Source organism: Rhinoraja longicauda, chromosome 12 (genome assembly GCF_053455715.1).
Source record: "Rhinoraja longicauda isolate Sanriku21f chromosome 12, sRhiLon1.1, whole genome shotgun sequence".
Taxonomy (NCBI): Eukaryota; Metazoa; Chordata; class Chondrichthyes; order Rajiformes; family Arhynchobatidae; genus Rhinoraja; species Rhinoraja longicauda.
In genome coordinates, this window is record NC_135964.1 from 27210357 (window position 1) to 27234959 (window position 24603).

Consider the following 24603-nt stretch of genomic DNA (forward strand, 5'->3'; position numbering starts at 1 on the left):
ATATTAAAGGAAGGGGGGGGGGGGGGGGCGGGACGGTCGAATGGGGATTAGAATATGTTATAAATCCAAACAGACACAACGCTTAACACCAATGCACAATTACCACTGGAGAATATAGATCTAAATTTACAGGTTAAGATCTGTCAACAGAGATTGACAAAACTATAAAAGTACAAAGAGATATTAGGAACAACTGAGTGTGGTGTGGGAACTATTTTTAAGTGGATAACGTCTTTATTCAAGATGTTGACTCAGGTTTGTATGTGCGGCTGCTATTCGCCCATCAGCTGTAATGCAGACAGAAATGGGACTTGGAAAAGATTAAGATTAAAGGATCTGTAGAGTGCAACATGAAGCCTCACTGGCACCTTCCAGCTGGGTGGGTCATGTCAGAGCCACGAGTATCCAGCTCACTGCCCTGGGTACTTGCATCGCGGTGGGTACTGAAAGGTGTGTAGGTTCTGCCAGTCTAACCCTCACTGCTCCGTGCTACCTCGGGAACCACCTGCGGCCACACTCTCATGCTCTTGCTTCGCCTGAAGTCAAAAAGAAAAGCAAACCAAGATGGATTTTGGGAGTTTGGAGACAGTGGTAGCCAACTCCGCCTACATCACGGCCCGGTGCAGTATTGACGCCACCGGCCATGTCCAGATGACCAGAGACAAAAAGTACCGAGCTAAACTCAAGCTGCCACACATCACGCTGAGTGAAAGTCTAGCGGGTCAGATTGACACGGAGTTTGACAGCATTTGCATCAACCAGCCCATCGGGAAGCGGCTGTTCCAACAGTACTTGGACACGGTCGCTGAATACAAGCCGGCCTATGAGCTGTGGAAAAGCATTGAAGACTGCGACACGGAAGAGGACGAAGAGCGGACTCACAAGGCGAAGAAGATTATCAGCAAGTTCTTGGAGTCGGGGACAAAGCTCTTCTGTGGTTATCTGGAAGAGAAGTGCATCATGAGAATCAGGGAAGACTGTGAGAATGTCAGGGAGAACCTGTTCACGGAGTGTAAAGAGCTGACTATGGAATTCCTCAAGACCAGCGGTCCCTTTGACGGCTACATGAATAGCATGTTCTTCATGAGGTTCCTGCAGTGGAAGTGGCTGGAGGCTCAGCCCGTTGGAGAGGACTGGTTTGTGGAGTTCCGGGTCTTGGGGAAGGGGGGGTTTGGCGAGGTGTCCGCCTGTCAGATGAAAGCAACTGGGAAATTATACGCCTGCAAAAAGCTGAACAAGAAGAGGCTGAAGAAGAGGAAAGGAAACGAAGTAAGATTGAATAGATCGAATGCAGATGTTTGTGCTGGCGAGGGGAGGGGAAGTGGTGCAAATATCCAGGTCGTGCATAAGATGTGGGGTAGAGTAATTGGATAAAGGGGCACCGTGACCCGCTGAAAGGATCATCTCAATAACCTTCTTGCGAACCTGACCTCGGGCCAGATTAAGTCAGACCCAAGTGTAAGCACCATCTGCCAAGGTATAGCACAGGATCTAGAGCAACGAGCTCCAGAGGCACAACCCCTTAAATACCAACCCGCGGTTATTGGGGACCAAGTGTGGAAATGATTGGCAAATCGACAAACGAGAGAGAGTGCAAACGCTACTTTCTGTCGGTGTGCGCGTTTTGTTTCAGCGTGACTCTTAACCCGAATAAATATTGGGAAATAGGAAACAATTAGTGGTTGTGGTCAGTGGTTGTGGTTGTGCTGGAGAGGGTGGGGAGAGTGTTGCCCAGAGTGTTGCCCTGGGGTGGAGTGTGAGGAGGGACTGGGTCTGTTTTCCCCGCAGTGGAGGAGACAGAGGGACGATGTGAAAGAGGTGTCAAAGAAAATGATGAGGCGCATTGATAGGATGGGCTGTGCGAAAACTCACTTAGCAGCAGAGGCGCATTAAAACAAAGGGCACGGGTAAAGGGGACGATGTTTAGAGAGGGTGTGAGCAAGGTTTGTTTTCACCCAGAAGATGGCGTAAGCTGGCTGGCATGCACTGACTGGGCGGGGATGGACCAGGCACCCACTCCCATAACGTTTAAGAATCCAGAACATAAGTACCCAGACCAGCGTTTGAATCGCTCTCTTTTAAAGAATTACAGGCGAAGTGCTGGTAACTGGGATTAGTATAGATCGGTACCTGATGGCCAGCAGGGATGGGTCGAAGGGCCTGTTTCCAAATTTCATGACTCTATGAGCAAAACCACTTTTGATGTGCATGGGAGCCCGAATCTATCTGGTTTCCAGCAACTAGGCAGCATCTCCATTTCCGAGTTGAGTGTTGTGAGCCAACCCGCATGGTAATCATTATTCCCGGAAGCACCAGGTAGTGGAAGTTTGGAGCAACGTTGACTTTTGCATGTATAAAGCACTTCTCGCATAATGACACCTTCCACTGCTGGGACTGTGAGCGTTTAGGTCAAAACCGAGGTTGATAGGCACTCATTCGTCAACGGCATTAAGGTAATTAGTACAAGAAAATAACTGCAGATGCTGGTACAAATCGAAGGTATTTATTCACAAAATGTTGGAGTAACTCAGCGGGACAGGCAGCATCTCTGGAGAGAAGGAATGGGTGACGTTTTGGGTCGAGACCCTTCTTCAGACTGATAATTAGATACAAATAAGATACAATTTGGCATCTTTTGAGTGAACAGTCCCAAAGATTTGAGTAATCGCCTTCTGGATCACCTTGCTTCATTATTTTCCCTGAAAACCTCTGAAAGGTTGAACTATAAGTTCATAAGTGATAGGAGCAGAATTAGACCATTCAGCCCATCAAGTCTACTCCGCCATTCAATCATGGCTGATCTATCTCTCCCTCCTAACCCCATTCTCCTGCTTTCTCCCCATAAACCCCTGACACCTGTACTAATCAAGAATCTATCTATCTCTGCCTTAAAAATATCCATTGACGGCCTCCACAGCCTTCTGTAGCAATTCACCAACCTATATTGGGGATGGTTTTAATATAAATTTAATTTGCCACAGAGACAAATGTCGAGATTTAAAAAGTTTGAATGAACCTCTTTTTGTTTTAATGACATTTTGGAGGGTGTCCCACTCAGTCTGGCCAGCAGTGGAGAGGCTGACCTGCAATTCAGAGGCCTGGCTTCAAGTGAATTTGTAGGACAAGCAATTAACAAGGCTTCACAATCAGTCAAGTGTGGCAATCGGATAGACAGACACTTAAACAGGCCAGGTATAGAAAGATATAGTTCTAATGCAGGCAAATGGGATTAGTGTGGATGAGGAAAAAAGGTCAACATGGGGTGACGCGCTGAAGGGCCTGATTCTGTGCTGCATGATTCTATGACTCTATGAGGTGGGTGGGCATGGGGGCAGTGAATAAGAATATTTTTGTTTGCTCTACATGTGAGCAGCCCTGAGCTTGATATGGTGGGTCGGTGGTTTGTTTGAATGTCGTGCGCTCGTTCTGATGTTACCACATGTATTCCATGTTGTTCTTTGAGGAGAGATCCAAAGTGCTTTGTGCATGGCCTGCCAGTCTAAGCAGCCTTGAGCAAGACATGTCCTTAGTTTTTTTGGAGATGTTATTTAAAAAAAAAATTATTTCTTTCTTTCTTTTTTTCTGGAAAAAAAAGACTATAAACTAATAGAGAGAGAGCAAAGAAAAAAGAGAATTACTAACATAAAGATTATGGGGATAGATCCGGGAGTTAATGAATATAGTTGTACATCCAACCCTAAACTCAAGTTTTAACTTTAGTTTTAAATTTTAGTTTTGTGACAAACCCATTTACTTTTTTAAAAATTCAATAAATGGAGACCATATTTAAAAAAATAGATCTGGTTTGTCAATTAAGGCAAACCTTATTTTTTCCAAATGCAAGGTCTCGGTCATTTCCGTAATCCACATTTTAATTGTGGGGGTTACTGTTTTTTTCGAGATGTTATTTTTTGCAAGAAAGCTTTGAGGACATCCTTAGGTCTGAAGAAGGGTCTCAACCCGAAATATCACTCATTCCTTCTCTCCAGAGATGTTGCCTGTCCCACTGAGTTACTCCAGCTTTTTGTGTCTTTCTTCGGTTTAAACCAGCATCTGCAGTTCCTTCTTATACACTCCTTACACAAAGGATAATCCATTGTGATGGAGCTGAGGAAAGATTGCCAGTTTTGGGAGTTTTCTGTAAGGAAAGTGAACATGTGGTCTGGAAAAACAAGAGACTGCATAGGCTGGTTTACAAAATAAGACACAATGTGCTGGAGTAACGCAGTGGGTCAGGCAGCATCTCAGGAGAACATGGTAGGTGATGTTTTGGGTTGGGTGGGTCTGAAGAAGGGTCCCAACCCAAAACCTCACCTACATATATCATCCAGAGTTTCTGCCTGACCCTCTGTGTTACTCCAGCAAATTGTGCCTTTTTTTGAATACATGGTCTGCCCTATGGAACTAAACAAGAGTGTTCAATGCCTATACATTGGCCAGGGCAATGGCATTGCCACGTCTATCTCACCAGTGGATTAGGGAGTGTTGGTGACACCTCTATAGTACTTTGAGTAGGTTGTCCAACCTCCAATGCATTGCAAAGGATAGGGATCCTTATGCTGGATCTGATGTCTTGGTCATCAAATGCTCTTTATCTCAGGTGGCCTGAGTCTGTGCTGGTACATAGGATTTGGATATTGATGAGGGAGTTCTCTGCTGAATGGGAACCACATGGCCTCAGCCCCATCCTGTTCTAAGTAGCAATCCTATTCCTGTCTTAGGACATGCATTTTAACATTATCCAGGGCTTTTTGCCTAAAACCCATGATGATTTAATTGGCCAGAAATAGATCCCAATCAAATGGCAGATGCTACTTTGCTGGTGAATGGGACAGCAGGAGAAAGTAACCTTCTAGCTTTTTTTCTTTCAAACCAAATCCAACTATCCCCACTTCCTTGCTCCTTCGCCACAGGCCCACAAGTTTTCTCTGACATTTTCATGTTTATGTTTTCTTTCTTTGTTTAAATTTTTTTTTAAGTTTCCCTTTCCACTTCCGTAGTTGTATCCACTTCCCAAGGCGATGGTCGAATCTTTATCTGCAGGGCCATGCATCCCAAATCCTAAAGTCACTGTGTAAAATATTGCCTTTGATTCATTGGTCACCTCTAATTTTGGGGCATTGTCCACTGAAAATAGATTCTCTTTATTCGTGCCATTTCAATCCTATGGTCCCTCGTACCTGGAACCATTCAAGTAAATCTCTTCTGTACCCTCTCTGAAGCCTTAATGACCTCCTAAAGTGAGTTTTGCCAAGATACCTCATCTATATTGGCTCCATTTGCCTGCATTTGGACCATATCCTTCTAAATCATTACTATTCATGTACAGTACCTGTCCATATGTCTTTCACATGTTGTTATTGGTTCAACAACGGTTCAAGAAGACATTTGGACAGGTGCATGGATATGGGCCAAATGTAGGTAAATGAGATGTGTAAGAAAATAACTGCAGAATCTGGTACAAATCGAAGGTATTTATTCACAAAATGCTGGAGTATTTCATCAGATGCTGCCTGACCTGCTGAGTTACTCCAGCATTTTGTCGAGATGCTGCCTGACCTGCTGAGTTACTCCAGCATTTTGTGAATAGGTAAATGAGATGGTCAGCTTGGACAAGTTGAGCTGAAGGGCCTATTTCCATGCTATATCTCTAAACTAAACTAAAGCCTAGATGGGCATTTTGTTAGACATGGACCAGTTGGCCCAAAGGGTCAGCTTCTGTGTTGTATGACTGACTGGTGAATGGGACAGGCCAGGTGACTGACTATCTGCATGCTGGTCCGAGAAGTGGATCTGCAATGCCTCGTTACAATTGCTCCACTTTTTTTCTGTACACTGTGGATGGCTTGGTTGTAATCATGTATAGTCTTTCTGCTGACTGGTTAGCACGCAACAAAAAGTTTTAACTGTATCTCGGGACACGTGGTAATAATCTAAAGTCAGCTAAGCTAAATTAAACTAAACGTAAACATAACAGCTCACGGAGTCATACAGCATGGAAACAGGCCCTTCGGCACACTTGCCCATACCAACCAACATGTTTCATCTACACTAGTCCCACCTGCCTGTGTTTGGCCCATATCCCTCTAAACCTATCCTATCCATGTATCTGTCTAAATGTTTCTTAAATGTTGCGATAGTACCTGCCTCAACTACTTTCTCTGGCAGCTCTTTCCATATATCCAACACCCTATGCGCGAAAACTTTTTCACTGAGGCTCAAATGAAATATTTCCTCTCTCACCTTAAATCTATGCCTTATATTTCTTGGTTTCCCTGCACTGAGCAGAAGACTCTGTGCATTCACCCTCTTTATTCCCTTCTTGAAGATGAACCCTCAGCTTCTTGCACTCCAAGGAATAAAGACCGAGCCTGCACAATCTCTTCGTATAGCTCAGGCCCTCGAGTCTTGGTGGCATCCTCGTAAATCCTATCCACACGTTCAGCTTAATGGCATCTTTCCTACAGCAGGGTGACCAAAACTGAGCTCAATGCTTCTAGTGTGGTCTGTCAATGTCTTGTACAACTGTAACATAACACCCCAACTTCTACACTCAATTCCCTGACTGATGAATGCCCTCTTCACCACCCTATATGCGATTCAACTTTCAGGAACTATGTGCTTGAACTCTTGGATCCCTCTACTCCACAACACTCCCCAGGGCCCTATCATTCACTGTGAAGGACCTCACAATCCTGTTAAGGCTGATTACACAATCCAACCATCCATTCCAATATGATTGTTTGAAATGTCTGATGACCACAATATGTGTTCCAAACCTAACATGAACGGTTTATCATCTGTTGCATTGGGATGAAGGTAAGGAAGTCACCATGGAGAAGTGAATGTTTCCTTACTGTTGAACTTAACTCACAAGAAAATAAAGATGCAAGTGATTGCAAATTCTTGGGCAAAAAACAAAATAGGTCAGGTGGCATCTGTGAAAGGAATGGACAGATGACATTTCAGATGAGTCAGGTGGGGGGGGGGGGGGGGGGGGGCGGGGGTTGGAGATAGTAATCAAGACTGGTGGTAGAGGTTTGTAACAAAAAACGAGGTGTTTTCCAATGATTCTGTTCTCCATCTTATTTTACTTATATTTTGGCGTAAAGATATCTACAGAGTTGGTCAGTACCAAAATATAATCAGTACCAAGTCTTACAAAAGGAATTGGTACTAAAAAAAAATGCCTATTTACAAAATGAAGACAAATCCAATCTGGAGAATTAGTCCAGTCAGTCTACTCTTTCAATCAACAAAGTGATGGAAAGGTGTCATTGGCAGTGCTCTCGAATGGCACCTTCTCACTGATGCCTAGTTTCTGTTTCTCCAGGGACATTCAGCTCTAGACACATTGCAAATATGATCCACATTGCTGAGGTGGCAGTAAGAGTGAAGGCCCGACATCAAGGCAGTATTTGACCAAGAGTAGCAATAAGGAGAACTGGTACAATTGAGGTCAATGGGCATCAAAGAGGAAAACACTCTAATGTTTGGAGTCACATCCTATAAAAAGGAACATGGTTATTATTGTTGGAGGTCAGTCATCCCAGCTCCAATACAACACTGCAGGCATTTCTCAGGGCAGTGTGTTGGGCCTAAGAACCTCCCACGGGTTTGGAAGTGGGGATATTCATTGATGTTTGCACAATGTTTAGCTCCTTTCGTAACTCCTCAGCAAACAAAGCAGCCCATGCCTTCATGCAGCAAGAACCCAGACAACATTTAGGCAAGGGCTGATGCATAGCAAATAACACTTGGGCTTCACAAGTGCCAGGCGATGACCATCACCAATGACAAGCAGTCTACATTGCAGAGTCACCATCCTGCCTGAAACAGTTGGCAATCAGTGTGTGGATGAGAACTGGGAAGAGCCGTGACCCGCAGGGCTACTGGCTGGAAAGTGGGATTGGACCAAGGAAGGTCTTCTCCATCTGGTGCAGACATGATGGGCCAAATGGGCTTTTTTTTTGTGTTGTGAACATTTCATGAGTTTATTTGGTTGAACGAAGATAGTAGCTCCAGCAATGCAGCTTTCCCTGAGGGCTAAAACGGGTGACAGCGAGAGTCTCTAGAGCAGGAGGTGGATGGTTGATCTACTGTGAGTTGAGAGCAACCCATAGCTGAAACCAGGAGTGCACTGAGGGACAATGCGAGTTGTTGGCATTGCCAGGTGACATTTGAGCTGTTCTCAGTGGAGCGAACCTTGTCTCGTGCCATGTATTATCTAGCCTTGGACCTTATTCAATGAGCTGTGGGCATGTGTTGGGTATCTCAGTCAATGCCAGTGTTAGTTATGGGAAGGAGGACCTTCTGCTGGCAAGGAGAGGGGACCTGCTATGGCCTTCAACATTACAAATTGTGTTGCATGTTTCCTGTGCATCCTTGTATGTATTCATCATGTGATCCCATTGGTCCGGTAAGTCATGTGGTGTGCTTGCATTATAGTTAACATGATGAATATTAATATTATTAACATTAATTATATAATTAACATTGCCACAAACAATCAGGAACATCCAATTTGCACCAACAGTTTAAGACTAGTAAGGTAGAGATGGTCACCAGGGCACTGGCATGCTTCTCCTGCAGGATGCAAGGGAGACTACCAATGTCCCTGAAGACTACACCAGCGGGAAGTGCTCCTGCTGCAGCTCCTGACTGACCACATGAGGGAACTGGAGCTGTGGCTGGACGATCTCAGGATTGTCCGGATGAATGAGAGCGTCACAGATAGGGATTATAGTCAGGTGGTCACTCCTAAAATACAGGCAGAAAGTGGATGGGATATCACTAGGAAAGAGAGGGTGCGGAGACTGCAGGAATCTCCTGCGGCCATTCCCCAAAAAAACAAATATACCCTTTTGGATACCATTGTTCAGGGTTGGTCCACAAGTTAAAGTTCTTAATTGGGACATGGTCAACTTTCATGGCATTAGATAGGAACTTGCAAAAGTTGATTAAAAAAGGTTGTGTGCAGGTAAAGAGACATCCGGAAAGTGAAATGCTTCCAAAAGTGTGTTAGAGGTAGTTCAAGGTAAGCATACACCTTTTAAAGTGAAGGGCAAGGCAGGCAGTACGGAACCCTGGATGACAAGAGCATTTGAGCTTCTAGTCAGGAAAAGGAATGAAGCATGGGTCAGGTATAGATAGCTGGCATTGTGTAACCCTGGAGGAGTACAAGGATTAACCAGGAGGGGGCTTGAGAACAGTCTGTACTACAATCGAGGAGGTGCTGGACAGCCTAAAATGTATGAAGATATATAAATATTCTGGACCTGATCAGATATATCCAATGAAACTGAAAAGCTAGACAAGGTAGGATGCACTGCGGAGCAGAACGAGATCAAAAAGTTGCCCGTGAGGCGGTAGGCCTGGTTCGCTGCTGCAAGGTGATAAGACTGTATGTACTAAGAGCTTTTGAAACTTCGTTGGCACCATAAACATCATGACTCTTTGTGTACTACCTACTGTAGGTGAAGTCTGCTGTATGATTTTCCCAGATTGAATGCAAAAGCATAGAATTTCACTGTCCCTAGGTCCATGTGATCATTGAATCATTGAATTATTGAATTGAAGAAATCGCAGGAGTTATACATTGGTAAGATGCTGGAAGATTGGTGTTTCTACTTCAGCATGTTATCTATCAATGATGTCACTTTCAGGGGACAATGTACTTGTACTCCCACATCCTTCTATAGACAATAGACAATAGGTGCAGGAGGAGGCCATTCGGCCCTTCGAGCCAGCACCGCCATTCAATGTGATCATGGCTGATCATTCTCAATCAGTACCCCGTTCCTGCCTTCTCCCCATACCCCCTGACTCTGCTATCCTTAAGAGCTCTATCTAGCTCTCTCTTGAATGCATTCAGAGAATTGGCCTCCACTGCCTTCTGAGGCAGAGAATTCCAGAGATTCACAACTCTCTGACTGAAAAAGTTTTTCCTCGTCTCCGTTCTAAATGGCCTACTCCTTATTCCTAAACTGTATTCTTAAACAGAATCCTTATTCTGCTGTACAATACTCCCCAGGATCCTACCATTCATTGCGAAGGTCCTGCAAGACAGGTAGATAGCTTAGTATTTTGACCCCACCAACCACCGCATCCAACACATCATCCTCGGCAGTTCCAGCAATTCCAACTTGATCCCACCACTAGTCACATCTTCCCATCTCCACACCTTTCCACTTTCCGCAGAGATCGCTCCTTCTGCAACTCCCTGGTTCACTAATCCCTTCCCACCCAAACCACCCCCTCCCCAAGTACTTTCCCCTTCAACTGCAGGAGATGTAACGCCTGTCCCTGTACCTCCTTCCTCGCCTCCATGCAGAAACCCTAGCAGTCCTTCCAGGTGAGATAGAGATTCACATACACCCCCTCTAACCTCATCTGCCGCATCTGCTGTTCCTGATGTGGCCTCCTGCACATCAGTAAGACCAAGAGTAAACTCGGCGACCACTTTGCTGAACACTTGCACTTGGTCTGTCAAGGCCTGCAGGATCTCCCAGTTCCTAACCATTTTAACTCCCCTTCCCATTCCCATACTGACCTTTCTATTGTGGGCCTCCTCCATTGCCAGATTGGGGCCACACGCAAACTGGAGGAACAGCACCTCATATTCTGCTTGGGTACCTTACAGGGTATGGACATAGGCTTCTCCAATTTTAGGTAACTGCTACAAATACCCCCCCTTCCCTCTCTCCTTTCTCCCTCAAACCCCTCCCCTCCTTTATTGTCCCCCCCTACCCCGCCTCACTCCCCTCTCCTGAACCCTAGCTGACCCTGAGGTTTCTCCCCTGCCCCTCCCCCTTCACCTACATTCCTTGCTCCAGCTACACTATTTGCAACTTTTCTATCCCTGAGCTTCATAATTCACAACTATTTATCCTTTTTGCTTATACCTGTATCATCTCTGGCCTTCTGATAATCTGCTTATCACAATACCCCCTCGCCTGTGTTCAACTATCACTGGCCATGCTTTGTCTAACCCGTCCTCTTTTCCAGCTTTCTTTCCCACTCCCCTGCAGTCAGTCTGAAGGGGGTAGGGCCCTGGAGGTTCCTGACCCAAAACATCACGTATCCATGTTCTCCAGAGATGCTGTCTGATCCATTGAATTACTCCAGCATTTTGTGTCTTTTTAGGATAGTCTGCATGGGTTTTGTGCGTGAGAGAAGATCTCTCATGAATTTGATCAGGTTTTCTGAAGAAGTAACCCAGAAGGTTGACAAGGCCATAGATGCAGTCTATATGGAATTCAGCAAGGCCTTTGATAAGGTTCTTCATAGTAGACTGCTCTGGAAGGTATGATCACGTGGGACCCAGGAAGAATACATTCTTACCAGAATCCAGGTAAGAATACATAATACATACATAGACGTATTCTAACGGAATACAGAATTGGCTTCATGATAGGAGGCAGAGAGGGTGGTGGCGAAAGGTTGTTTTTCAGACTGGAGCCTGTGACTAGTGGTGTGCCTCAGAGTTTGACACTGTCCATTGTTTGTTATGTATGTCACCGAGAATGTACAAGGCATGATCAGTAAGTTGGCAAGTGACAACAAAATAGGTGGTATCGTAGACAGTGAAATTGGCTATCTACAATTACAGTGGGATCTTGATCAGATAGGCAAGTGGGCGAGAATGGCTATTAGAGTTTAATACAGATAAGTGCAAGGTGCAGAGCAGATTGATCTGGGAGTACAAGTACATTGTTCCCTGAAAATTATTATTATTTTGTGTCATCACACAACTGTTTGCCAATAGCGAGCAAATTTTACTGCCACGTCCCTGAAAATGACATCACCGGTAGATAGTCTGGCGAAGGCTTTTGACACGTTGGCCTTCATCGGTCAGGGGGATTAAGTCTGCAAGTTGGAATATTATGGTACAGTTGGACATTAAGCTGGAAAGAATGCAGAGAAGATTTTTTTTGGATGTTGTCAGGACTCAAGAGCTTGAGCTGTTGAAAGATGTTGGGAAGGCTAGGATTGTATTCCTTGGAGCTAGGAGCTGAGGGGTGATCTTACAGGTGCATAAAATCACGAGGGGGGTGGATAGGGTGAAAGATTTCCCAGGGGAGGAGAATCAAGAACTAAAGTGAATTGATTTAAAGTGAGAAAGGAAATGTTAATAAGAACTAGAGGGGGTAATGTTTCACACAGAGTAGAGAAAACTATGAGAGGCATAGATAGGTCAGAATCTTTTTTTTTTTTGACCAGAGGACAGGTGAGAGGGGCAAAATTGAAAGAACATGCGCTTGGCAAGTTTTTTACACAGAGGGTGGTGAGTGCCTGCTGAGGATGGTATTTGAAGCAGATACGTTAGTGGCATTTAAAAGACTTTTGGATAGGCACATGGATATGTGGGGAATGGAGGGATATGGCTTATGTGCTGGTAGATGTGATGATTTTGGCATTATGTCCAGCACAGACAGTGTGGGCCAAAGGACCTGTTTTTGTGCTGTTCTGTTCTATGTTGTATAATATAGAAACACTACACATGTCGGGTTCTCTGTGTAAAGAGAACAGGCCGAGCGAGTCTCTCCATCGATCTGTCCTGCTGAGTATTTTGACCATTTTCTGTTTTTATTTCAGATATTCAGCAGTTTAATTTGCGGTTTCTTTGATTTTCAACTACAGAGAGATGAGTTACTCCAGGAAGCAGGGAATGTGGGGATGAGGGATAGGTAGAAGAAGGGAATTTCTCTGCGAGAGTGAAATAATGGGGCAGCGAAGATCAGATTGAGCTTCTTTGCCTGTGTAATGTTTTGCTAATGATATATGTTTGTGTGTGATATTGTATATCTGAGTATATCAGTAAAGATGTAAAAGGAAAACAAAGAATGGCCAGGTCTCGTACAAACAGAAAGTGTTATCCGTGTCTATCCAGTAACCACCTTGGTTGATTGCCTGCATCTCCTGTTAACCTTATACATTACTGTCAGAACCTCATCCCCTCCCTTTGTATTCCCCTCTCTACCTTTCTCACTCTCTCTCTCTCCTACTGTATCTGCCCTCTCTTTTAATCTCCCTATCCCTCTCTCTCCACTCCCTTCTCTCTCTCTATCCCCTCTCCACCCCCTCTCTCTCTCTCTCTCTCTCTCCCACCATCCTCTCATCATCCTCTCACCCTGTCTCCCTGTCTCTCTATGAGGCTGTTTTTAGAGGGAGGTCTTTCAGAGGTGAAATGAGGAAGTACTCTGCCATGTAGAGATAGTGGCAGATATTTGGAAGTCATCTCCCTAAATATCATAGATCACAGTAACTAATTGCGTGCTGACCAAACAGCTGCATTGACGGCAAACTGAGAGCTGGAGCTTTGTACATAACCTGCCAGTCCTTTACATATAAATCCAGATTTCATTTGGGGATGTTGGAGCAGGAAGATTGAATTCCCGTCTCATTGCAACTGAAAAGCAAAGTCAGTGTCTGAGCTGATGAAGGAGGTGGACGGAACTTTTAGAATTCTTTTCCAGAGGCCAGAACAAATGTACAGAAACGCAAGGTTAAATGGTTGAGAGCTGAGGGCACAGGTCCGCTCCACTTCGGACCAAAATCTAAGGATTATTCTGCCTGCTCTTTTTTTTTCCCAGGGTGCAATCGTGGAGAAGAGAATCCTGGCTCGTGTACACTCTCCATTCATTGTCTCCTTAGCTTATGCTTTCCAAACCAAGGCAGAGCTGTGTCTAGTGATGACCATCATGAATGGCGGGGATCTGAGGTGAGAAGCAGCATCACAGTCAATGATTTTCATTAGTCGCTCCCATCGTGGTAAGAATTCACCCTTATTGCTGACACCCAAACCATATTATTATCATGGCTGAAGAAGGGTCTCGACCCGAAACGTCACCCATTCCTTCTCTCCTGAGATGCTGCCTGACCCACTGAGTTACACCAGCATTTTGTGTCTACCTGATTATCATGGCTGTGTTATACCCTGTGCCCAAGTTCAGTTGTGTCGAAGGGAATTTTCCACTCCATCAAGTGCAACCACTCAGTCAACACAAGCATTTCATTTACATTTGACTTCCTGGAGGCCTCTCCACAGGTAACAAATATCTTGCAGCCCAACAGGATTGTTCATCAACACACAGCAAAATATGAAGAATAGCCAGTGAGACAAATGGGCAAAGAGTCTGAAACTGCTGGGATAGTTTCTTTGGCCTCAGAAGGGAAATGGGACATTATTTTAATTTCTCACTCTGAAAGGAAATCAGTAATTGCTGCTGCCATTAGTTCTACTCCTCATAGGAGCAAACATTTGTATACACATGTCAGGCTTTTGAATTTAATAATATTATTTGAACATTCATATGTAGGGCTGTCCATAAGTCGTGCATTGGGAACCCGGGTACAGCCTGTGGTGGGTAAGATAGTGCAACGGGAATGGATGGAAAGATACACTGACATTGTGAAGGATGGGAGGAGGTTATGTAGAACTTTATCACCACGAGAGACCAGTTGGGTTTATGGGTTCTTCCCATGTACTTTTGACGTTATACAATGATCTAATTATGGGACATTTTGTGTTCAAACTGAAGTCGGCAATGAGGGAGTTTGGTGTTTTTGTCTCCCCAGATACCACATTTACAATGTTGATGAAAACAACCCAGGCTTTGATGAGGAAAGGGCACGTTTCTACGCAGCTCAAATTGTCTGTGGCCTGGAACATCTGCACCAATGCCGGATCGTCTACCGTGACCTGAAGCCGGAGAATGTCCTCCTTGATAATGAGGGTAAGTTGACATTGGTTAGACCGTGACCTGTTCTAGAATTCTCAAGACAAGTTACTGCATTCATTTTTTTTCTACATCTTTGCTCTCCTGGTGTGAAAGTCATCAGCACGCCGAACGTTTTTTTTGTCCATTCCTAATTTCCACTTAAACTGAGTGGTGAGCAGTCATCAACAGCGTGGCAGTGCTATTGTTTAGGTGCCAGAGCTGTCACTGGTGCCAGAGCAACCGCTGTTAATTTCCCCGCTAGTTAAAATCCCCCGCTGTTTATTTTGGCTTTTTTTTACAGAGGTGCCGGAGCGGCGCTCCAGCAACACTGCACCCCTAGTCATCAACAGGGATGGTGCTTGGGTCACAGTGTGGCTTAGGATGGTGAAATATCTCCACCGTAGAGCCAGAAGGACTCTAGCACCAATCTCTTGTGGTGTGACAATGTTTGACCTTTAATTTTCTGACTTTCGTTTCCGCAACAGTCTTGTTGGAATTCGTGGGTCTGGGGGAAGATGTAATTTTTATCCCAGAATGCGCTTTGTGTTTGCCCCAATGAAGCTGTGGCTTAGATCACCACAGTGGACCGTGCAGCACACAGACTCATCTCGGCAGTCACTGTCCTGAGAGGGGGTGCGTTCTCCAAACCTCCTTGCCAACATTAGCACAACCATTAGCACCCTCCATACTCGCCAAACCGAGAACAGGACGAGCTGCTGTGAAATAATAACTATTAAATGGGAGGGTACAATCAACGGGGAGTGGTTACAGAGAAGTGGAAGAGTGTGGGGAGGGGATGAGATGTTTTTGTCTTGAAATGGGGTGTATGTATGGGTGTGACAAGGGGTATTTTATCGTTAGAGGAGGATGTAATGAGGCTATGGAATGGAAGAATATGGCGTAAGAGGAATATACATTAACACAAATGGAGGAAAAGACTGTATGCATGTAGGCTGTTTGCTACATTTGGGTATGATCATCATGTCTCATTTCCTTCATAATTTTGGAAGGCTTGCTGGATTCAGGGAATTTGTAAACCTGGAGTTATAGACAATAGACAATAGGTGCAGGAGGAGGCCATTTGGCCCTTTGAGCCAGCACCACCATTCAATGTGATCATGGCTGATCATTCTCAATCAGTACCCCGTTCCTGCCTTCTCCTCATACCTCCTGACTCCGCTATCCTTAAGAGCTCTACCTAGCTCTCTCTTGAATGCATTCAGAAAATTGGCCTCCACTGCCTTCTGAGGCAGAGAATTCCACACCTTCACCACTCTCTGACTGAAAAAGTTCTTCCTCATCTCCGTTCTAAATGGCCTACCCCTTATTCTTAAACTGTGGCCCCTGGTTCTGGACTCCCCCAACATGGGAAACATGTTTCCTGCCTCTAACGTGTCCAACCCCTTAATAATCTTATATGTTATGATAAGATCCCCTCTCATCCTTCTAAATTCCAATTCATACAAGCCTAGTCGCTCCAGTCTTTCAACATATGACAGTCCCGCCATTCCGGGAATTAACCTAGTAAACCTACGCTGCACGCCCTCAATAGCAAGAATATCCTTCCTCAAATTTGGAGACCAAAACTGCGCACAGTACTCCAGGTGCGGTCTCACTAGGGCTCTGTACAACTGCAGAAGGACCTCTTTGCTCCTATACTCAACTCCTCTTGTTATGAAGGCCAACATTCCATTGACTTTCTTCACTGCCTGCTGTACCTGCATGCTTCCTTTCAGTGATTGATGCACTAGGACACCCAGATCTCATTGTACGTCCCCTTTTCCTAACTTGACACCATTCAGATAATAATCTGCCTTCCTATTCTTACCACCAAAGTGGATAACCTCACACTTATCCACATTAAACTGTACCTGCCATGCATCCGCCCACTCACACAACCTGTCCAAGTCACCCTGCAACCTCATAGCATCTTCCTCACAGTTCACACTGCCACCCAGCTTTGTATTATCTGCAAATTTGCTAATGGTACTTTTAATCCCTTCATCCAAGTCATTAATGTATATTTACAACGAGTTTGCACCTTGATCTCAGTGGTTGTGCTGACCTGGCAATTGGACCTCACCAGCTGAGCCATCGTCCTAGAAACTCATTGAAAGCCTTACCTACTCATGCCCCACGTTGCTTATTGACATTCACTCTCCCATGGTCACCTATTGACATCCACACCCACGAGTTGAGAGACCACTCAGTTAGCCATTGTCCACAGAGTCACCCAGTTATTCACAAACTCAGTCACTAAGTTATTCATACAATAAGCCATCTCACTCCCTGGCGTCAGGTGAAAATGGGGCAAAAGATCTCTGCTGTGATTAAAAAGGACATTAAGTTGGTGGAGTAACCCAGCAGATCAGGTAGCATCCCTGGAGAATATGAACAGGCGACACTTCGGGTCGGGACCCTTCCTCAGACTGTCCATGTTTTCCAGGGATGCTACCTGACCCACTGAGTTATTCCAGCAGATTGTGTATTTTTTCTGTAAACCAGCGTTTGCAGTCACTTGTCATAGAGTCATAAAGCATCAGGATTGTCTTGGTCTAACTTCCCTGGTAATGACTGGGATTGGCTCAGTGCTAAAAGCTTGGAAAGGGTACATATGACAATTAAACACGCTTACCTTAAAGACTCTTAACTCTCTCAATGCTTGCCTTGATTTTCAGAAAAAAACCCTTACATCTAGGGAAGTGCATGGGTCAGGCCAGTAAGCAGCAGTCCCACAACAACAGGCAGATAAGGTGGCCTCCATGCTGAAGCAAAGCATCTTCTAAAGGATCAGGGACAACTGTTCTGATTTTCTTTAAAACAACATTCAGGATATTTTTTTCCATGTTCCTTCTTCCTGGCAGTCAGGCTGAGGAAAACATGGTGCAGTCGAAACCTCCCACCTTTCATTCTTATAATGGGTGGCATCAGGGTGCGGAAAAATACAAATAAACACGAGGGCAATTTGAACAGATTCTAAGCTGTCCTTTTGGTAACTCTGTTTCAGGTCACGTAAGAATCTCTGATCTTGGACTTGCCGTAGAACTGAAACCAGATGAAACCAAAACGAAAGGTTACGCTGGAACTCCAGGTGTGTTTCTTGAACCCTCTGCAGGAGGACAGGTAGCGAGCTGGATTGTGTCTGTACCTGGGAGGCTGTAGGATTTTACGTGTGTGTGTGCGTGTGTATACATTTTATGTGTGCTCATGGTTTAGATTGTGTATGCATGTGTGTTTCCCTTTGGCACTGCTTGACGTTGGTGTTTTCATGTTTGGCCTTGGACTTGAATTCTCAGCTGCATTGTTTTCTATGGATGATGATTTAATTTGTTTTACGTCCAGGTTTTATGGCCCCAGAACTCCTTGAAGGTGCGAAGTATGATTATTCAGTCGACTATTTCACATTGGGAGTCACCCTGTACGAGATGATAGCAGCCAAGGGCCCATTCCGATACCGGGGTGAACGTGTGAGGATACATCTTTAAATATTATTTTGTGATTCTGTTGCATTCAAACTTAATCAGATAGACAGTCAGCAGTAATCGGAAACACAGGTTTGAAACTATAGGTCGCAGGTCTAGTTTTAAGCAGCTTGGTCATGTGCATAAATAGAGTATCCAGCTCAATATCACTGCTTGTTCAAACCTTCTATGGGTTCCCTGTGTGTGCATGTCAAGGCAATTCTATATTTTGTTTTGTTTAGTTTAGTTTAGAGATATAAGGCGGATACAGGCCTTTCGACCCACCGAGTCCATGACGACCAGCAATCCCCGTACACTGGCACTATCCTACACACACTAGGGACAATTTACTATTTTACCAAGCCTATTAACTTACAAACCTGTAGGGCTTTGGAGTGTGGGGGCAAATATCCCAAGATGGCAAATATTTTTAATAGAATTAGCAAGGAGCAGCAGGAGTGCAGATGGTCGAGCCACTGCCTCACAGCTCCAGAAACCCAGATTCGATCCTGACCTGTGTGGAGTTTGCACATTCTCCCTGTGATCATGTGAGTCTCATCCGAGAGCTTCTCCATTTTCCTCCCAGATCCACAAAGATGTGTGGGTCAGCGTGTTAATTATCCACTACATATTGCACTGTGTAGATGAGTGGTAGAATCTGGGGGGAAGATGGGAATGTGGGGAGAACAAAATGTGTTTGGGTAAAGCTGGTGTGGAAATGGGTGATTAATGGTAGGCATGGACTTGGTGGGCCAAAGCGTGTGTTTCCATGCTGTATGAATGCATAACTCTAGGTGTTGGTGACTAGAGGGTTTCTTCTTTTGACGAAAAGGCACTGGTAATTTTACTTTATCCAGAATCAGCACAGGCAGCAAGGTCCAGATGCTTTTCCCCGATGTTGTGGGTTCCATCATTATTTCGGGATACTGTTTGGAGTCTCAACATTGATTGCCTTCACGTTGCTTTCATCAGGTTGAGAACAAGGAGGTGAAGAGACGGATTCTTAATGACCCAGTCACCTACTGTGAGAAATTCAGTGAAGGTTGCAAGTTGTTCTGTGAGGCTTTGCTGGAGAAAAACCCTGACAAACGCCTTGGATTCAAGGATGAATGCTGCAATGAATTAAAGGCTCATGCCTTTTTCAGCGTTATTAATTGGAGAAAGCTTGTAGCTGGTAAAGTATAAAAATTGACTTTCTTTTAAATTTGTAAATTTACTCGGGTTTGAATGACATTTTCGTTGGAACCTATTAGAAGGAGTTTGTCCATAGGATATGGAAGTTTCTGGTATGTATTATCCCTCTCTAATAGCCCCAGGGGACACTTCAGAACACAGCTAAGGACCATCCAATTTACTCGAAGGCAGGCAAGATTGAGAGTAGGTAGACACAAGGAACTGCAGATGCTGGTTTACAAAAAAAGACACAAAGTGCTGGAGTAATTCAGCAGGTCAGGCAGTATCCCTGGAGAGCATTGATAGATGAAGTTTCGGGACGGGACCTCCTGAAGAAGGGTCCTGACCTAAAACATGTTCTACAGAGATGCTGCCTGACCCACTCAGTTACTCCAGCACGGTGTCTTTTTTAGATTACGGTTTGGAGCTTTCTCTAAGGTGAGATTTTCTAACAATCTGACAGTTTCATCGTTACCGCATTCAAGACTCTTTACTATTTACTATTTACTTTTACTCTTTACTATTTAATAACTTGACAGGTTAATTTCATAACCCACTTCTGAGGGATGCACATTCATACCTCTGAGGCAATAAATTTCCCTTCATCCCCCACAGAACGCAACTTCCTGTCACAATTTTTCTACAATAATTTGCATTATAGGTTTCTTGTTTCTTTCTTTAATTGTGGTTCTTTTAAAATAGATTTATTTGGAATTGTTCTTTTGTGATAATTTCTTTTATAAAAATCATTGTACGTAATGAATGGAGTGGAGGACATCTTGTGGCGACAGGTTGGAATGACACTGGGTCCTGAGCTTACAAATGAAGTAACTCAGCCCAGGTATTTTCAAGTATTTTAACATCTCAAAGGCTGTTTTCCTCATGGAGAGAAGTGCTCTCAGACCACATGTGAAGGCATTCAAAAGTTCCCTATCCTAATAACATTAAAAATTATATTTTAACAACGTGGTCTCCTGAGTTTGCAGAAAGCAGTGCATAATTTTCATCACTAACTACTGATTCCATCAATTGATGACTCTTATTTATTTTACATTTACAAAGCTGACAACATTGGGAGATGTTAGATGCCAGATCCACAATGGCTTTGTGTCTCAGCTCTGCTGCTATACGCCTACTGTTGATATAGGACAGAGTAATACAGCATGGAAATAGGTTATTCGACCCATTAGATGCCCGGATTAGAGGGTATTAGCTATTAGGAGTTTGGACACAATTTAATTGTATTCTTTGTAGTGTTAGGGGTTGAGGGGAGACCTGATAAAACTATATAAAATTATGGGAGGCAGAGATGGGTTGGACAGTCAAAACCTTTATCCAAGAATGGATATGTCAAAGACTAGAGGGCATAGCTTTAAAGTTGGAGGAGGAAAGTTTAAAGGAGATGTGTAGGGCAAGTCTCTACAAAGGGAGTTAATGTCTGGGATGTGCTGCCAGGGGTGGTGATGGAAAAAGATACAGTTTTCAGATAAGTGGAGAGTCACAGTGAGGTGAGAGTGTGAATATCAGCTTGAACTCAGCTAGACAGTGAGCACAGCCATTTCAGTGTCCAACACTGCTTAGAACTTTATGCTCGTAGATCCTGACCAGCCCAACCATCCTCCAGTAGGGTCAGGGCCGTTTTTACAGCATTATGGGCCCCCGGGCAAAGCAGTGTACTGGGACCCCTACCGTTACTCTCCTCCACCCCCCTTTCCCTACCAGCCGCCCCCTGTCGTGCCGGCGAAAAGCACTTACCGAAAAGCACTTAGCGATGGACTTAGGGTGCTACATTGTTGCGAAAAGCACTTACAGATCGCTGTGAGAAGCACTTAGGGACTGAAAATATTGCGAAAAAAGCACTTATTGAACCTACATTTTTAAAGTAGTATTTATTTATTGCAAGTCACTTAACATACACAGATCAGCATGGGGCCCCTATGCTCGTGGGGCCCCCGGGCAAGTGCCCATCAGGCCCATGCGTTAAGACGGCCCTGAGTAGGGTCACTCATGGAAGTTGGTAGTAACATTTTTAGAGAGGCATGGGAATATGCAGGGAGTGGAGGGACATGGATCACATGCAGGCAGAACCATCATGTGTGGTACAGGCAGTGTGGACCGAAGGGCATGTTGATGTGCTGTAATGCTCAGTCCTATGTTGGCTGCTTTCCCAGAGACAATGTGGTGAAGATGGAATCAAAGGGCGGGAGGCTGGCCTGCTAGTGCCCTTTGAACATTAACACCACCCAATCTCTCAACATTTAACAAATACTTCACTTCTCTGTCCGGTGCACCAGAGTAAATAACTTCATGTATCTCCAAACTATCTGCTAAGAGTCACTCGGCTTTCCACGTCGCCATGTTCAAGTCCTCTTTATATCTTCCTCGTACTCACTATTGTAATCTGACATTTCATTTCCTCAATTGAATTGTTGAAAACAACAAGTAAGGTTTGCACCTTTGCAGCTGCTTGTCCGACACATATATTTCAATAACATCTCCGCAAAGTGTCTGCAAACAACTCACGAGATATTTTTGATACAAAGATAATAATCTACAGTGAGCTTCCCGAGGAGGAGTTAAATAGGTTCCTTTTGTGAGATTGTGTGAAGGAGGCGCTTTGGGTGCAGGCACTGGGGGAAGCTCGTATCCTTGGTCATCCTGGTTGTGTTGTGGGGGGTGTGGGGGGGGGGGGGGGGAGGGGGGGAGGGAGAAGGCAGGGGATGAGAATTGTACTCAAAAGGTTGCACACAGGGCAATGTAGCACTTGCTCAGGATAGCACAACTGCGACCATCAAAAAACGGGATAGTGCAAAACGGACAAGGGTGTATTATGTTATGTTGCTGATCTTTTCCAGGTATACTCCCACCTCCTTTCACTCCAAACCCGAAAACAGTGTACGCAAAGAATATTCAAGATGTGGGTGCCTTCTCAACTGTGAAGGGAATCAACCTCGAAGATTCAGACAAGGAGTTTTTTAATGAATTTGCAACTGGGAACATCTCCATTCCGTGGCAGGAAGAGATGATTGAGACTGGTGTTTTTGCAGAGCTCAATGTGTGGGGGCCCGAAGGTGGTTTGCCAAACGACTTGAGGAGAGAATCAATTCTGGAGCTTCCTCCCTCCAAGTCAGGAGTGTGCTCCATCGCTTGAAGAGGCAAAGTACTAGATTAAAGTTTCTATGCTTTGAGGGGCAGTGTGGCTGAAACATTCAGATTGAACTATAAAGGGTTGTTTCAAAATCCATGTTTTATGGTTATAAAAATATCTCTCATCTTGTAGCTCTGTAGTAAAGTCCTTTGCTTGTGACACTTCAAAACTATCAACTTCCACGAGTGGCCCTAATGGAGGATGGTTGGGCTGGTCAGGATCTACTAGCATAAGATTGTAAGCAGTGTTGGACACTTAAATGGCTGTGCCCACTGTCTAGCTGAGTTCAAGCTGATATCCACTCTCTCACCTCACCATGACTCTCCACTATTCCACTAGTTTTAGGGGAGTGGGGCTCTGTCCCATAGGGAGACTAGTCCAGCTTTCTATTGGACTGCTTGGTCCGCTGGTGTGTATTGATCCTTGACCTTGCCCCCTGACGCTGTTCCATCATAATCTCTGCCCATGGCCTCTGCCCCATCTTCTATCCTGGCCCCACCCGGACATTTGATGTTTTGGCTGATCTGACTGAGGATTCCAGATGGTGAAATGATTGGATAGGGAAGAAAATGAGAGTAACTATTTCCTGTAATCGAGGGAATCTGGAATAAGGTGACATCACATTAAAATGGGTTGATGCCAGAAGACCTTTACACAAAGTGCAGTAACGACCTGCAACTCCTGCTCAGCAGCTTCATTAGAGTAGCCAAGATTTTCAACCCTCTATGCTACACACCAGTTCCCTTCAGGGAATGTTGAAAGTTGAATCTGTGTGTCTGCATGTATGTTCGTGAAAGAGAGAAAGACATATTTAAACTGTGATAAAAACTGATAAAAAACTGTGAAGTGGATAGCAAGAGAGCAAGAGATCATTCATTATAAATAAAAGACACATAAATTGTCAGTTTTCTGTGTGTTCTTAGCTGTTATTGTTGACTCGTCTGCTGGGAGCAGTGCTGGTTGTGCAGTCTCACAGCAGCGGGAAGGAAGGACCTCCTATATCTCTCCTTCACGCACTTGGGGTGAAGGAGTCTGTCACTGAAGGAGCTGCTCAGTGCAGTGACAGTGTCCTGCATGGGGTGGGAGTCGTTGTCCAGCAGCGATGTTAGCTTTGCTATCGTCCTCCTCTCTCCCACCACCTGCACTGAGTCGACAATCACTCCACCTTTAGTGTCATGAGATTGTTTATATCCACTCAAAGGAGCAGAAGGAATTTAAGTGTAATGTTTAATCTGAAAGACAGTACAGCATACCCTCAGTGGGGGTCAGGATGTCATATGTTGGCTGCTGGAGATATTTCCACAACTTCCTGAGCGGGATGTAAGAAGAATTCAAGCCACACAAAGTGGGAGAAAATGTGTGAGACATGAGGAAGGCCGCAGGTGAAACAGACAGATGCAGAACTCTGTAATTGGTTGCCATAACGTGTCTGAGGATAGGATGCAATTCTTGTCAGATTGCTTCTACAATTATATTGGCCAATAAGTTACAATTATTAGGAAAGTTTTTTGCAAGAAGGATTGGCAGAGTGGTTAGGATGGGACAGCAACACATTTGTATTTATGTTGATAGAGGTCAAAGAGACTGCAGGTGCAGGAATCTGGAGCATAAAACAATCTGCTGAAGGAACTCGGGCATAAAACAAAGTGCTGGTGGAACTCAGAAGGTAGGGCAGCATCCGTGGAGGGAAAGGAATTGTTGACATTTTGAGTTGAGACCCTGCATCAGAACTCATTTATGCCTTTGAGGTATGCAACAAGGAATCAGTTGATATAAGTTTAAGAAAAATGTGTCATTTTGGAAGTGTTATAATTTCAATTGAATGTAAGTTATTACCTGGTAATCACAATTGCAGACTACTTGGAGACCGCAGAGAAAGGATTCACCTGGACATTATTCCTCATGGAATTTCCTCAGGGAACAAGTACTGTGTATTCATCCGAACTGATGGTGCGCAACTAAACTCTACATAACTTTACTCTAAATTATTTTTTTAAATCATGAAATGGATTTGAAAATCCTTGGCTGAATTTGGAAGGATCAAAGTATCTGCTCTCCACCTACAACCTGTTATATTTTAATATTTTTTAATCTTTCT

At 44.4% G+C, this 24603-nt stretch overlaps 1 protein-coding gene across 1 annotated transcript; it reads left to right on the forward strand.

Annotated features, from left to right (window-relative positions):
- The first annotated feature begins 428 nt into the window (after positions 1-428).
- On the forward strand, positions 429-24366 carry grk1a (G protein-coupled receptor kinase 1 a). The gene is made up of 7 exons (XM_078408712.1): positions 429-1269; positions 13596-13723; positions 14581-14738; positions 17731-17814; positions 18066-18190; positions 19157-19358; positions 22213-24366. Exons 1-7 carry the CDS (start codon positions 565-567, stop codon positions 22506-22508), a joined length of 1698 nt encoding a protein of 565 aa, XP_078264838.1. The 5' UTR covers positions 429-564; the 3' UTR covers positions 22509-24366.
- The last annotated feature ends 237 nt before the right edge of the window (positions 24367-24603 follow it).